Source organism: Anomalospiza imberbis, chromosome 20, assembly GCF_031753505.1.
Source record: "Anomalospiza imberbis isolate Cuckoo-Finch-1a 21T00152 chromosome 20, ASM3175350v1, whole genome shotgun sequence".
NCBI classification, from domain to species: domain Eukaryota; kingdom Metazoa; phylum Chordata; class Aves; order Passeriformes; family Viduidae; genus Anomalospiza; species Anomalospiza imberbis.
Genome location: NC_089700.1, coordinates 1,638,888 through 1,655,000, shown reverse-complemented (window position 1 = coordinate 1,655,000; position 16,113 = coordinate 1,638,888). Strand labels below are relative to the sequence as shown.

The 16,113-nt window shown below is 43.5% G+C and overlaps 1 protein-coding gene across 9 annotated transcripts in view; it reads left to right on the top strand.

The window, feature by feature from the left end:
- AUTS2 (activator of transcription and developmental regulator AUTS2) overlaps positions 1 to 16,113 on the top strand; it is a 785,653-nt gene that overhangs the window by 531,330 nt on the left and 238,210 nt on the right. For all 9 annotated transcript variants that reach the window (XM_068210126.1, XM_068210119.1, XM_068210121.1 and 6 more), the window contains one exon: positions 13,596 to 13,625. In XM_068210126.1, the coding sequence (XP_068066227.1) occupies positions 13,596 to 13,625 (30 nt within the window). The remainder of the gene's footprint in view (positions 1 to 13,595; positions 13,626 to 16,113) is intronic.

Sequence of the window (16,113 nt, the reverse complement as noted above, 5' to 3'; positions counted from 1 at the left end):
ATTTTTTAGGAGCTCTGAGGGAAAATGTAAGGCTGCCTACTATAATGCTTTAGGAGAAATTGCTGTCTCCCTCTCTCCCTTGCTCTGAAGGACCCCATTGGTGAACATTTTAGGTTTGGTATTGAATTTCCCGTAGATCTCTCCCGCATCTTTTTATGATAGCTGCCACACAGGATAGCTCTGCTGAATTTTCTTCCAAGATTAAATTGGTTGTTCAGATTCTTCTCATAGTCTTTTTATTTCCCCCCTCCCAACAGTCCTTCACATCCATACCAATGGCTCTGCATCATTCTCTTTCTTTTCCTGTATTTGTAAATCACAGTGTCCTCTTGTAGCAGACTTTTTATTGATTACTCTAAAGAGATAGTCGAGCTTAATAGCAAAGCTGAAATGAACTTGAAGTGCTATTCCTACAGCATGATAAAACTGAATCCTGTGAACATGAATAAAACTCAACATACACAGTAACAGCAACACCAAATTCACTGTAAAAGCTGGCGGGATCTACTGTTCCTGGGAAATGGGAAAACCTCCTGGCTCCACAGTAAGCTCAGAGGTCATTCACAGCCCTTCAGGATTGTTCCAGCATGGAAAGAGCTGTTGTCACTGAATGGAACTGGCCTGAATTGCTGGATCATAGGAGATCTGAAGCATTAACGAGCTGGCTGTGGATGTAGGAGTGGAAGGATGTGGCTGTTTAGGGATTTATAAATTCACATCATTTAAGGCAATGAGGGTGTGATCTGCTGTGACCTCCTGTCTAGCACAGGCCACATGATCTCACTAATTAATTGTACTGCCTGGAGTACAGTAACTCTGACTGAACGAGGGCACAACATTTAGGCAAGGTTTTAATTTTTTATTATTTTTTTTTCAGTCAGGGCAAATCTACCCTGTTTTTAAGAAGAATTTATTGTTCTTCATTTTTAAGTGAAGAACAATAAATTATTCCCCATTTTTAAAATATGCACCAGTCTAAATTTATCTGAGATTTTTACCCATTGCATCTTGTTATTCACTTGTTTTTTAGACTGAAGATAAAGCCTACAGAGGTTTTGTGGGGAGAACATGTTTGAAATCTCAGAGCCTCCCTATTACTAAATTTTCAAAAGAGATGATGAGAATGGAACTTCCAATCTTTTGGTATCTACAGTCTATGAAATAGAGGGAGCCTCTACCTCTCCAAAACATCCCTTGTGAAATTCCAAGGCTCTGTATTCACAGGCTCTGTATTCTCTGGAGAAAGCAATGAATTTCCTTGCTCCACCTAATCTGTCTCAAAAGTGCAGAGCACAGGTTGAGTAGTTTAAAATTCCTTTCTGTACAAGATGTAGGTGCTTTGCTGGGATCATCCAGCCAGAAATGCAGTGTACGTCTTTGTCTGTGGGGTAGTGGTGACCACAAAGATTGAAGATATGAAGCTTCTGCTCCTTCTGATCCTGTAGATGCTCACATTCCCAGAGAGTTGTTTTGCATCCCCTCCTGCTTCGTTGTGTCCCTTCTTTCTTGACAGAGAGTTTAGTGGGAAGCCCTGTGTTTGACATTCAGGATGTCTCCTGGCCCTGATGTGGGGCTCACCTTTGGAAGAGATAATTCCTGACAGTGGGAAGTCTCATTGCAGCTGAAAAAGGAGCACGTGGGCAGTGTCAGCAATGCTGCATTGGCCACAGCCCTGCTTCTGCACAGCTGCTGCTGGCAAAACTCCTGCATTTCCACGACCCTCCTGGACAGGGATAACTTTTTGAGCACCGAGCTAAAAGCCAGCTGTTCAAAGCAATCCCTTACCTTGGCTGTGACAGGTCATTTGCCACTGCTGATAACAGTCATGGAGCCTGTGATGATATTTTTGATATAGGAGTTTTTACCACTTCGTCTGGAGGTAGGTTAATGCAGCAGTGGGGAAAAAAACCCAACCAAACCCCAAACATTTTTTTCTATCTGTGCTAGGAGACCATTGGTGGTAAACTGAGGACCTGGTATTCCACAGTGGATATTTGTACAGGAGGATGGCTCTTAAAGTAGATATTTGGGTCTTACCTGAAGCTGAGGGACAGCAGAGGAGCAGCTCCAATCTGACCCAGAGAACAGCTGGAGCAGGGCCAGGGGAGGGTTAGGCTGGATTTTGGGAAAAGGTTCTTCCCCAGAGGGTGCTGGCACTGCCCAGGCTGCCCAGGGAATGGGCACGCCCCGAGGCTGCCAGAGCTCCAGGAGCTCCCAGGGATGCCCAGGCTGGGGTTGTTGGGGTGTCTGTGCAGGGCCGGGAGCTGGGCTGGGTGATCATTGGGGTCCCTTCGAGTTTGGGATATTCCATGACTCCTCTGTGCTGTGTGTGGCCTTGAGCACTGTGAGCCCCAGTGTGGGGTCACTGCAGAAGGGCAGAACCAAGCTGGGAGCAGCAGCTCTCGCTCAGAACAGAGGAGGCACACAGGGCTTTGGGCTGAGTGCAGGAGGAGCTCAGGAAGAGAGAGCTGGAGGCAATGACAGGTCCCCCTTCCTGTCCTGCTGGGACACACCAAGGTATCACTCCTGCCACTGCTTCTTGGTAAAGCGGGGGCTGCTCTGCTGGACAACATCCCCCAGCTGTCAAAGAATCCCAGAACAGTTTGGGGTGGAAGGGACCCTAAAGCCCATCCCATCCCACCCCTGCCATGGCAGGGACCTTCCACTGTCCCAGGCTCCAAGCCCTGTCCAGCCTGGCCTTGGGCACTGCCAGGGATCCAGGGGCAGCCACAGCTCTTCTGTTCAGCCAGGCAGTGATGAGTGTTCTTATTCAGAGCCACTCCTTGAACAAAAAATGCCAGAGTTCAACTGATAAATCATATTCCTACCTCTAAAAAGAGAAATCCAACTCCTGTTTTAAATTCAATTCATATAGTTGCTGCATTCTGGGGAAAAAAAATAATGCTTTCATTTCCTAATAAGAGATCACAGATTCCAAATTATAGAACCATGTATGTCAAAAAGGAAATCTGAGCCAGCGAGGCCAAAGTGTGCCATTGTCCTTACAATTTATATTTACTTGCTTTACATTTAGAATAATCCTTTTCTTCCCTCAGGTCTAGCACAGACAATTTATCAATTGTACAAAAATGATAAAGGCAGCAATAAATAATAATAGTAATAATAATGCATAACAACTGTGTGAGTGATGAATTATAAAGCAGAGAGTGGAAAAGGGAATGGAAGCACAGCACAGAAGCCAGTTTGCAAGGCTGAGTACACAGGCTGAGCACAAGGCTGAGCTATTTTTCTGGCATTATGACAATGAGGAACATTTATGGGAGTTTGCAAACAGCTTAGAACACAAATCATTTTGTTTCAGGTTATATTTATAGGGCTTTGTTAAGGGGTTTTTAGTATCCATTAAAATCCAATGTTCAGAGGTTTATAGCTCAGCTGTTAAGGTCTTATCCCTAAGGATCAATTGTTTTGGGTTGTTTGGGGAATTATTATTACCATTATTATTTATACAATTCAGTTTAACTTATTTAGGCTACTGTGAAGACACAGAACTCAAAAGCTAAAGAGGTCTTGCTGGGGAAAGAAGAGCAAAGATGGATTTTTATTATTTATATTTTGTTTCAGATAAGATTTCTACATCTGTTTTATCCTAGACATCAATGGAATGTCTCTTTGTGTGGGTTTCAGTAGCCATGTTATGCTCAGAGTTGCTGCAGCCTGCACAAGAGAGCAACCCCTGAGCAGTGCTGCTGATGCTGGATTGCTGCTGCTCTGTGTTCATTGCTTTAAGTGAAAATAAAAATAATTTTCAGTTGAAATGATATAATTTTCCAGAGGTCATGCACTTTAGTTAGTGGAAGATGAGATCTATACTGAAAATAGGCATGGTGTGTCTAGGGCCTGATCCAGGTCTTAATGTTTTTTTCTTCTTTTTTATTTCTTCTATTTACTAAGACCAGCATTCTCTAAGAAAAATGCCTTATTATCCTGCACACTTTAGAAACACATACAGTGCAAGTAAGCAAATCCTAGGGAATGTACCATTTAATAGCCCAAAGAGATGAGCAGCAGAGGGTTGACAGCAGAAGGGAATAAGTGACTTGCCTGAGGTGATCCTGATAGCCAGTGACAGAGGTGGTTCTCCTGAGTCCTAGCCCAAGGCTATCTTTCCTCCATCATCTTGCTTTTCAACCCAGAGTGCAGTATTTTTGGTGAGAGGTGAGTCAGATCCAAAGGGTATTGCTGGATCACTCCCAGTTAGGTGGATATGGAGGCTTAAGGACCTGACACACAGGAAAAAGGGCAAATAACATATCTGATAGTTGTTTCATAAACAAGCATGGGAGCAATGAACTGTGTTCTTGAGAAAAAAAATATAAATTCTTAAAATGCACCTATCTTGGAATTAATATAGGGACTGTTCTTATTTAAATAATTTTCTGTTGTACCCAGCTTCCTTTGTGGCAGTATTTCCCAGCTGTTTTTTGTTTAATTCTAAATATTCATGACACTAATTCTATTTAAGTCCTATGCTGTTATCTGAGACAAAATGTCAACATTTTATGACAAACTACTGTATCCATTGCTTAGAGTGTCCCCGAGGAACCTGTTTGATGTGGTTGACTATCAATCTCTGATGGAAAACCTGATTGACACCAATAAAAGCTTGGTAGCTCTCATTCCCCATTTAAAATGATCCAAACAGCTCAATAGCCATCCAAGATCTTTAGAGTGTTTTTTAGCCTGTGCATAATTCATCATCTCAATTATTGTGCTTTTTTAACTTCCAGTTCTGGAATATCAGACCTCCTCCATCAGATCAATAGAGCATCCAGTTGCTCTCTCTTTACCCTTTCCTTTCTTGCTGCAATCACACAGGACCCCAGGTTCCTTTTGGGCCCTGGAGAGGCATCTTTTCATCCTCTTTTCTTCTTGCCACAACCCTTTTCGTGGGTTGTTCTTTTTTACTTGGCTCTATGAAGTGTAAGCTCCAGACCATCCAAGATCTGTCATGCATGCAGAGGAAAACAAGTTGTTGCCTCCAACCTCTTGATTCTGTTTTCAAAGTTAACTCAACCCTCACTTAGCTGGTTGGGTTTTTTTTTTTTGTTTTTTTTTTTTTTTTTTTGGTTTGGTTTTTTTTTTTTGTTGTTGTTGTTGCTGTAATTTCTATTTCTGGCAGCGGTGAAGAAAGGAAGAGACTCTCAGACCCCAGACTGTGAATATAATGCTGACAGTAAGAAAAAACATTTAAGAGGAATCTCTGTGAGATACTGAGGTCAAACTTTGGCCATCTGGCAGTTGGGAAGAGCCATGTGTGAAGGCACGCCAGGCACCTGCTGAAGGCAGAGCTGCAGCAGCAAAGCCTTCAAAGATTTGCTGGCTGCTCTCAGCCATCGCTTGGGTTTCATTTGTAGCTTCTCTTATCGAGCACAATTTCTAAATGAGGATGGTTGCTTCACTTTAAGGACGTACAAATGACTTGCCCTCACCTGTCAAGCATGATCCTTGTATTTTACCAGGCCCATTATGAACGCAATCTTTCTGTCGAAAATTTGCATACCTCCTTTCTTGAAAAGTAATGACAGCAATTTCTTTCCCTCCGCTCACTTTCTGAGTGTCTCATTTAACAGCACCTGGGAAACCGACAGGCGCAGAGATGAGAAGTGAAAGAGAGCAGTTGATTAAATCATCATCAAGTCGGGCCTCAGAAAGTCAATTCTGCTTCCCGTCTGCAATGATATCCTTTTATCTTAAAGTAATGAGCTATGGCACTTTTGCATCCGGTAATGCGATAAGTTCTATTAGCATGTTCCATTTGCTTCACAAGCAAGGGCAAGTCATTTCAGTAAGCTCATATCACTGCAATCAAAGCAATTGGCTTCACAGGCAGAGAAGAAAGAGGAAAGGCTCAGGGTGATTTTTATGGATCACAACACAGTGTAAAAAATAGATTCTTGTATTATTTTAACCCGTAACATGCTTTGCTTCTTGTCAATCAAGGTGTTTTTATTTAATTAGCCTGTAAGTACCTGGAAGACTCAAACTCCAAACAGAACTCATGAGCTAAGACCAGGAGTTCTGAAAAACAAGAATCTTTTCTTATACAGATAACACCCAGTAATGCAGTATTAGGCACTGACTTCATTAACCACTGATTACTTTAAATCTTTCCTATCGACTTAGTCCATCAGTACAAATGCACATTTTTATTATTATTTACTATTATTTATTCTTTGAACCCTGGAAAAGTACTCGTGAGTTGAGAAGATGCGAAACATGACATTACACACTGCAAATTGCCATCAGTTGAGAGACTGCTAAAAATAGCATGACAGCTGCATGTTACCTGCAGCCAGCAAGGCAGGTAAGGAGGCAGCAAATGTGCATCCCGAGCCCAGGGGAGAGCATGGAGGCATTTTTCCTTATGGAGTCCTCAGGAGCTGAGGCAGAGACTTCACCCTTCAGTTGCAACAGAGAATGACTTCCTGAGATCAGGATTCCTGTGTGTGTGGCTGGCAGTGCCTGCTGCCAGCTGGTCTGGTGGGATTTGGGTGCCTGACTGGTGTTGGGCACTTTCTGTGGATGCTGAGCTGAGGAATGCATGGCATTGTTAGTCTTCCATCTGGAAAACACATTTAATCCTCCCCTGGCCCTGGTGGGAGCATCATCCTGCTCTGGGGAGGGCTGGATGGGGCTTGGCAGGTGTGGGGTCACTGGCCAGTGACACCTGGGCAGTGACACCGTGAGGAAGCTGCTGGAGTGGGATCTGGAGCACAGAAGGTGCAGTAACCTCCAGCCCCAGCTTCCTTTCCAAGGAACAAAAGAAAATTGGTTTCTTCCAGGGCTGGTTCCATGAGTCCCTGAGGTGACACGGAGCTGGGGCAGCCTGGCAGGACAGGGGGTGGCAGCTCTGCCCTGGCAGCCCCCAGCAGCTCCTGTGTCACCTCCCCAGCAGTGCCCAGCAGGCTCCCAGTGCCTCCCACTCCACAGCTCCCAGCCTGTCCCTGCAAATACAGGGACAACACAGCAGCACCAATCCTCAGAACAGGACTGTCAGGGTCTTTCTGGAGGGAAATCCCCCTTGGCTTTACAACAAGTTCCCAGGAATATTTGGGCCTCCCACCAGGTGCCAAGGATAAATCCATGTCCTAGAGAAATGCAAGGTGGATCATCCTTACCCTGGACAGCAACATAATCCAGAGTTTTCATTTTAATACTCAACATGCAATTCTTTCTAATCAAACCATTGTTTTGCTGATGGTAGAGCTAAAAGGAACTACTAGTTGTGTCATTTTATAATATAAAACAATCATAAAAGTCCTGTGAGGGAGGAATTAAAAAGAATTGCAGCTGAAAAACATTCCAAGTTCTGAATATTTTTCTTGTAAGGGGCCCAAGATAACTTCAAATGTCCAAGACTGATACATTTCAGCTGAAGTGAAGTAGTTTGGGTGAAATGGAATTAAGATTAAAGGTCAACATTGCAATCTTTTGTCCAGACTTAGGTAATTTGTGTAAAATGGGACTTTTTGGTGAATAATCCATATTTTTAGCTTTTAAGAAAGCAGACCTTAAACTTCAAACTTCTCAGACCATCTCTGTTTCAGAGCCATTCCTTACAGTGAATCGCAGTGGATAATGGTGAGGAATTGCTAAGCAGACTGTGATGTTAACCAATTTGTGAGATGCTCTATATATATATATATATATATATATATATATATATATATATATATACGGTTCCTTGGCAGGGAGCTCCATGCTGAATGCTACTTGCAGCAAAGGCACAGATAGGAAGGAAAAAAGTGAAATTCTTGCTCTTAGTTTCTTTGTGACTCTGCCAGTCTCCATTTCATCAATTAGAAAATTGCCCATTTATTCCCTGTCTGTGTCTCCTTTCATCTAGGAGATGGTTTTTTCTCCTTTTTTCTTGGAAGCAAAGGTCTAATTGTATAGCTAAAATACCATCTTTGCCCTTTCCAGGGCTGCCAGTTTGTCATTGGTGGAGAGATGGACAAGAATATTGTAAATGTCACTGTGCACAGGCTGAGGTCTGGGTTTTCCCTCATTTTCTTCAGATTTCTTTTCAGCAGACAGATGAGTAGAATCACTTTGTTCAGAGCTGGCGTTGCAGCAGCTCTGACTCCTTTGGTGGCAGTGATAAATGGCTCCAAGATATGAAATAGCTGTTCCAGCAAAGTCCATTGAGCAGAATAGAGAACAATGCCCTCCTCAATGTCATTGTACATGAGATATTCAATGATTGCCACTTTTTGCACAAGAATGTGTTCAATCAGCAAAGTACAGAGAAATCCATGGTGTTGCTTCAGCCTGAATGAGCTGGCGAGGTGGCACAGACCTTTACTCAGCTTGATTTGGACCAGGCTCTCTCAAGTTATTAAAATGGGCTCAAATTAGAGCTGTCACCACATAGGGAGTCTGATTTTTGAAACGTGGCTTTGGGATCAAGCTCATTCCACGGGTGCTGTGGGAAATGTGCTGTGCATTTTAACTTTCTCCACCTGGGGCAGAGGGCTGGGGAGGTGCAGCTAATCTTTAACCTCATCTTCAGTTTCCCTTTTCTTCTAAAAAACACAGCAGCAATTATGCCTCAGCTGGGAATTGGAAAGTTCTTTTCCCACTTCCCACTGTAGGTCTTTGTGTGCACACCCCATATTGCAGGGAATGCATCTGCTGCAGCCCAGGCTGACTGCAGGGCTTCAGCAGGTTCAGGCTGGGGCAGAAAGAGCTTTCTGGTTTGTTTGTACAGAAATCTTTGGACTTTGTATGTCTTCTTCCTCACCTAGGCTTGATTTTAGGGATAATTATTTGAATTTTGACTGCATCACACATATGAAGATGCAAGTTTTTGGGTCACTGACTGTGATTAGCATTTCTGGAGCAGAGAGTTGCAGAAATACTGCAAAAGGGAGCTTGAACACCTGGCACGTGTATGTGTGTGTCAGGTGATGTGATGGCTGGTGGCTTTGGTTATTTAAGGGATTGGAACAGTTTCAGTGATAACTATGGCCACTTTGTGCAAATCACAGTCAGTCTGGTCTCATTATTACCCCAATTATATAGAAATTAGGAGCACCCTTAGCATTTCCATATGTCCTTGTAAGATTTTTATCAATGAAGATCATTTTGAGTGAGCTTTACTTGCTTTGAATTTTGTTGGTAGTCCCATAGGTCCTTTGAGAAAACCACTGAGTCCCTTCTGGCCAGTACAAGACTTTGACAAGCACAAAATATTCATTTTGCAGAGTCCTCCCACTGAGGAGCCTGTCAGGCTGTGACCTGAGAAGCTCTCACAGCATTTGGGACCATGTGCATGTGAAAATTTGGCCATCCAGGGGCTGTGGGTGCTCAGCAGTTCTGCTCATCTGGACTTCACTTCTTTGCCCAGAATGAGCTGAGGGCTGGCCAGGGGGTTGTGTAGGGCAAATTAGGCAATTTGGCTCTGGGCTCATCTCAAGCCTGGCCTGGGCTGGCTGTAATCAGTCACAACTTGTGTTCAGAGTGGAGACAGTAAGTGCCTTGAGCCTGAGAATCGGAGCAAGAAGCCTCTGTTTGTTCAGGTGTAAAATGTGTCTGCAGCCTCCTTGTCCTGATTTGTCACATTACCACCCTCAGCTTCCAGTGAAGCTAGTTATCCAAAAATCAGGTCATGCTATCTCTGAATGATATTTTGGATTCCCAGTTATTTGCAGAATATTCCAGCCTGTGCAGCCTGTGCACAGAGCCATGGTTTCCTGAAAAAGACATGGGAGAGCACCGAAAAATGATTTTTTTGTAATCGACATGGAATACTGAAACACAGCCCAAAGCAGAAGGCCAGTACAAAGTATTTCCATTGCTTCAATTCCAAAACAGTCTGGCGCTCTGAGAACCACAAAGCACTTAAATCATTTTACTTCTTCCTGTGGCCCTGGGAGGTAGGGAAATGCTGGAGGAATTGAGGAATTGAGTGAGCAGTGCAGACTCGAGCCTTCAAATTGACCAGTAATTCTGAATAATCAACTTCATGGTTGTCGGCTTCGGTTTCCAAAATGCGTTCTCCAGCCATGGGTAGCAGTAAGGCTGCAGGAGATGGAAACACCTTGTGCTCCAGCACCTCTGGGGAGAGCTTGCATCCAGAAATGTAAATGAGCACATCAGAGCACGGGTGGCTGTGTGTGAGCACAGTGCCCGCAGTGCCTGGGCTGACCCTCAGCCGTGGGGACAACGTGCACTTGCTCCAGTTCTGTTTCCAGCCTGAGTAGCAAACATCTTTCCTCTCCCTTTCTGGCTTTACCCCTGCACACAAACTGTCTGATGGGCAGGTGTGCAGCACGTGCCAGTGCAGAGTGTGTCCTGCACACACACACACACACACACAGAGGTGCTGCACAGATATACAACCCCAGAGCAGTGCTTAGAGCCCTTTCTCCCTCTCCTCCCTTTTTCCTTCCATCCAGCTGCTCCACAGAACGCTGCCATCGGCCTGGGACAGCAGTGCTGGACCATTCTCCCTGGTGCCCAGCCCCTCTGTGAGAGGGCAGGAGCTGCCCCAGAGCCAGGCTGGCCAAACACAGGGAGCTGTTTGCTGAGTGCATTTATTGCCTTTGCATAATTTATGAACTGGAGGGCTTTGACCATCATCAGTCTCTGCCAGAGGCTGGCACGGAGGGCTCCGGAGGCTGGAGCTGTAAATTGGATGGTGCGCTCCTACCGAGCTCCCAGCAAAGTCCTGGGGTCAGTGTGGGAATTCAATAGCAGGGATGGCAGTGTTTGCTCCCCGTGCCATGTGCAGCAGAGGCAGTTTTGGCAGCCACCCCGGCTGGCCCAGGCACAGAGCTGTCACTCATGGGCACGCTGGGAGGGAGCAGGAGCAGTTTTAATGGGCTTGGCACCCGCTCTGCTTCCATCATGGACACCAGTAGGGCTCGGTCCTTCGCCATATGCTTAGCTCTGGAGACAAGGTGCTGCTGGGTACAGAGTAATTATTTGATGTGGAATTAAGCGGACCTTGAAATTAGAACTGGACTGTGGGAGCGCAGGAGGTTTGGAGTTTAACACTTTGGTGGAAATGGCCTCCCACCAACACTGCTCTGCAGGCTCACTCGGGTGTGGGGAACTGTTCTGCTGGCAAATTCAGATGTCAGTGCTGGCAAGTTCTCTTCTCCCCAGGTACCTCCACGCTGAAGGGAACACAAAAACCCTGAGCTTTTCCAAGCTTATGAGTAGGTGATAGCTACAGCAGAGCAGAAATTCTTTAAATCAGACCAAAACTGGGCTAAAGGAGAAGCTGCAGAGTGCTCTGAGCATGGCTGGGTCACAGGACACTGCTCATGTGCCTGGCACCAGGAGTGGGTGGCACCTTGAAACCCTCTGAACCCTGCTGCTCAAAGGGAATTGCCCTTGCCTGCTTAGACATCCCTTTTGCCCTCTTTATTTTCACTTTTGGATCCAGTCTGATCAAGACATGGAGTTTGCCTCAAGGGTGGGCAGAGACTCAAACAAATGGAGCAATTGCCCCTTTGCTCCCTGGTTGGAAACACCAACAAACAAAAGCGGTGTGATCGTGGATCCTGGGGAGCTCATGGTGAGAGAACTCCTGGCTCTGACCATCCAGGAGGAGAAGGTGACAGAGCCCAAAAGCTGAATTTTTCCAATAGCTGTGAAGCAGAAATAGTAAATGGAAAATCTTTGTGACATTCGTGTTTGTGACATGCTCTGTGATTCTTGGGGGTGTCCTGGGCAGGAGTTGGACTGGATGATCCTCGTGGGTCCCTTCCAGCTCAGGAGGTTCTCTGATTCTGTGCTGAGATTTTCATGGATTAAAATCCATGGGCAAGTTTGCTTTTTTTTTTTTGTAAATGTAGGGCCTTGCTAACCTTCATCCTAAAATCTCATACAGGCAGAACTGTTGAAGTCAAAATGTATTGTATTTATGGAGTAAGGTAGGAGTACTTTATATCAGTGCCGTGCTGTTCTAGAAATGCTTTCCTTTTGTCAGTTAAGTGGACTCTTCATTAATTCAAACATTTTGTGAGTTTTTCAAAATTAAAGCTAAAATTGCCCCCTGTCTTCATGTATTTTCTCATTTGTTTGTTACAAGAGTAAATACTCCGGTATTAAATAGGTGCAACTAGTGCTATATAAATCACTTCAGTTATTAAATAAATTTCACTTCCTTTTCTATTTGGAATCAGCTGCAAGGAGATTGTAATTTTATGTAATCTTTCCTTCATTTAAAATTAGTTTTAAAATACCTAGAAATAGTTCTTAGCTCTAATTTGTTAGTACATAGCTCAGTGGTGTAGGGAAGGCACCTTTTCACCCCCTGTACTGATGAAGACAAGGGAAAAGCCAGTGAAACAGAAAAGTTTTAATTAAATAACAGGCAGAAGATGAGTTGATTTGTGCAAATCAAGTATGTGTATTTGTGGGAGTATTTGGCTCTGTCTGTTCACTTCCCACTGTGTAGTTAACCTTTGGAATTCACAAAATAGGATTTCAACCAAAGCAATTTGGTTGTCTTACAAAAATACTCAAAGATGATATAAACACATAAAGATATAAATACATAAAAAGCTTAACTGAATGCTGTAAGAACCTGAAAGCCAGCTGGTCCTTGGGTAGGAAAGCCTGGGTCTCCTGTTTGGTGATGTTTTCCTTGGAGATGTTTGTCATGAGATCTGCATAGTTCAGTCTTGAATGATACAGACGATTTATCCTCCAGAACTACAGCTGTAGATAGAAACAAAACAAACCCACAGAAGGAGCTGCAGGTACCCAAAATCTGGTGGGAGGGATCAAACCTGTGAGTTCCAGGGTTCTCAGAGTCTTGTTTCCAACACAGCTTTTGTACTTCTAGCAAATGCAAACGTGGTTTGGGTTCTGATGCTTGTCTTCCAGAAACATGGAGTGATCTAGTCCTGCTCTATTCCTACAATAGTAAAACTTATTTAAGGATTGAGCAATGGCACTGGATAAATATCAAGACTCTCTAGAGTTACCATTCAGCATTTTGTAAAATTGTGATGTCTGGGCTACTCCCAGAGAACCTGGGGGAATCAGTGGCTGTGGCACGTTCCTGCTTCCCTGTGATCTCTGGATTCTTTACTTCAACAGCCATAAGCAAAGGCACAGGGTGACCTTCCCACGTGCTCCTGGAGAACAGCAGCCTTGCAAATGCTCCTCTGTGTGCTGGGCACACCTGAGCACCTCCACAGAGCCCCTGCAGCTGCTGGACTGGCAGCCAGCATGAGGAGCACTGCTCATGCAAAGAAAACACACCAGCCCTCTAAGACTGTTTTTCTTCTTCCCTGATCCAGTTTTGGAGTCTAAACGTGCCTCTGCACCATCAGTTCCTGTGGCCCTGAGCTGAAGGGGCAGAGGGCTTTGCAAATGGCTTTTGGTGTGTGCAGGGCAGGTTTTTCATCATTCAAACACAGAAATGTATCCCCTGCAGCAGCAGTGGGGGAAATTTCTTCCCATACAGTAACTGAACTTGTTCCTAAAGGTGCCAGATGTGATGCCAAACATTTGTGAATGTATCACCCATCTTGTTGACAGAAATATTTATATTTTTATTGCTGTAGCAAGCTTCTCTTACCTGTGCTTTTTCTCTTTTTGTGTTTCAGTGTGACAGTGACAGTGATCAAGAAGAAAAGGTAAGAAAAAAAATCTGTATGGGAGCAAAACTAATTTATTTGATTCCCTTATTCCTCTTGATCTATTACTTATTCAAAGTTTCTTCTTGGATTAATCTAAAACAACACTATACAAAGAAAATTTCTATCTCTAATTTAATTTTGGAATAGACCTCTAAGGAAAGAGAATTCTAATGAATATTTTGGAGGCCACACAGTTCATCTTTAAGCATATTGATGCCACGGTCTGTGTGGGTTGTTTATGAGCGCCAGTCTCACTTCCAACCCTTTCCATGGCTACACTTCCCCTTGGAAGTTGTAGCAGCAACTGAGTCTGTTGGTAACCCTCACATTTGCACTTCTTAACAGTTATGTAACCACTGTTAGTGCCTGTTGTGCTTCTCTGCAGGCAAGGGCCTGAAAATTCCAACTGAAGTGTTACAGTTGATATATCTATTTTATAGAAATAACATTTGGAATCTGTACATTAAGTCAAGTAACACAACTTGCTGATCACTATCTCCATGATTTGGGGTTTCGAAGTGGGAAAGGGGAAAAAATGAATGCTGAAAGAGTCAGGCAATGGTCTCTGATGCTGCCTATTGTTTAGAAGACTAATAGTAATTAAGAACTGGTATCCACACTGATGAATACTTTTATCTATTACTTTATGTTGTGAACAGACTAACTTTCTTTCTTTGGAAAAACTGAAATATTAAAAACAGAAAAACCGGTCTAATTTCTTTATTTCCAGATTGGATTTTGTGATTTTTATTTATATGTTGAGCCTTAAGGGATGTTTTGATAATGTAATCATTTTTCCCTCCTCTTTCCCTGGATAAACTGGGGAATGGAAGTCAGGGAAGGGTAAAATAATGTCAGAAAATATTGTTCCTATAATAGTGTTGAACTGGTTAGAGTTTCATGAGTGGTTCTGTTAACCAGCTCCAAGGCAGGCCAAGAAGAGGAGAGATGACCATGCTGGTGTGCAGCTTACCCAACAGCCAAGTGCAAATATGCTGTAAAATCCAGAGGGAAACAATGAGCACAAAAATCACCTTCCACGAATTTAATCAGATTACTGCAGGGTGTGTGTGTAACAGGAAGCCAAGGAAATTTTCAAACCATTCTGTATATAACTTCCAAAGCTTTGCCCTTCAGCTCTTTTCCCAAGTAGAGGATTTTTTCCTCATGTTTCTTAATAATTTGCTAACTATGTTAAAGAACTGCTGTTTACTTTGAAATGCAATGATTTTCCTTGCATAAGGGAACTAATCACTAGAGTTAATCAGTGTGACAACAGAAAGAGGAGGTTTTGTTGGGTTTTTGCACAGAATATTAACCTGCACTTTTCAATATGAATTTTTAATGCATTACCATTACATTCCATCCTGTGAAGTGATTATTCATTTTCAGGATGTTCCTTATGCAGAGGAAGATGATAAACTGAATTTCAGCTTCTATGTTTATGGCACCCAGAACTAAAAGTGTAATTTCCTGTCACTGCAGCATTTATGGAGCTGAACCTCTGCCTGTTTCACTGATTTTTTTTTCTCTTGCAGCTCTCCTGTATAAAAAGGCAGAGGCAGCTTTTGGGGGTGGAGGGGAGATGCTGGTTCAGGATGGTTTCCACAACACAGTACAAGAGAGAGTCAAGACTGTACCTCACACACAATAGCCCAGTACTTGTGTGGGCAGGATTTAAAATCCAGTTGTGTATTTACTCTCTGTGATCTATATTTTCTCTTTCCCTTAATGAAATGAGATTAAGTGCAGGTCCAAATATCCCTAAAAACTTAATGCTTTTCAAATGTCAGAACCAGATCCATCTTTGAGCTCTACAGCTCAGGCCCAGTTCTGAGAGATGACTGCTCACCCTGGCATATTTATTCAGGCTGTGCGGGCAGCCCAGGCAAAGATCTAAAGGCCTTGTTCTGCTGTTAATTTGAATTCAGCATATGTAGCCTGTTATAAAATGCGAGACATCATCATTTGAGCAGGTCAAGTATATTCAGATGAAGACAAATGGTGCTTATTTGATTTTCTTAAAATCAGGAAATGAAAAAAGTGCTCTCTGGAGAAATCATGTTCTGCCTGACTTAGATGATAGACCAAGGCATGTACCCCAGATAAGAACAGGCGCTCGTGGCTGGGTTTTATCTCTGAAGGACGGTGGGGACTGTCAGCTCGCTGACATGTGCATTATCCATGTCATTTTAAACAAAGTGACCTGCAGGAAAGTGCACTCTGCCATGACGTGATAATGGGCTGTTGGATGACAGGTAAAGTACACACTATAAAGGAGGCTGTGCGTTATTCCTTTATTTAACTGACAAGTAGAAACTTCTTTTCTTCAGACAGACAGGATCTTTTAGATCTCTTTCAATAGGACCCAGAAGATTTTTGAATTCCTGCTTTAAATAAAATAACATTTTTAGGACAAAAAGTTCCTGCGAGCACACTGCACTGGGAGAAGCGAGGATGGTGGATCCTGTCCAAGGGAGCATTT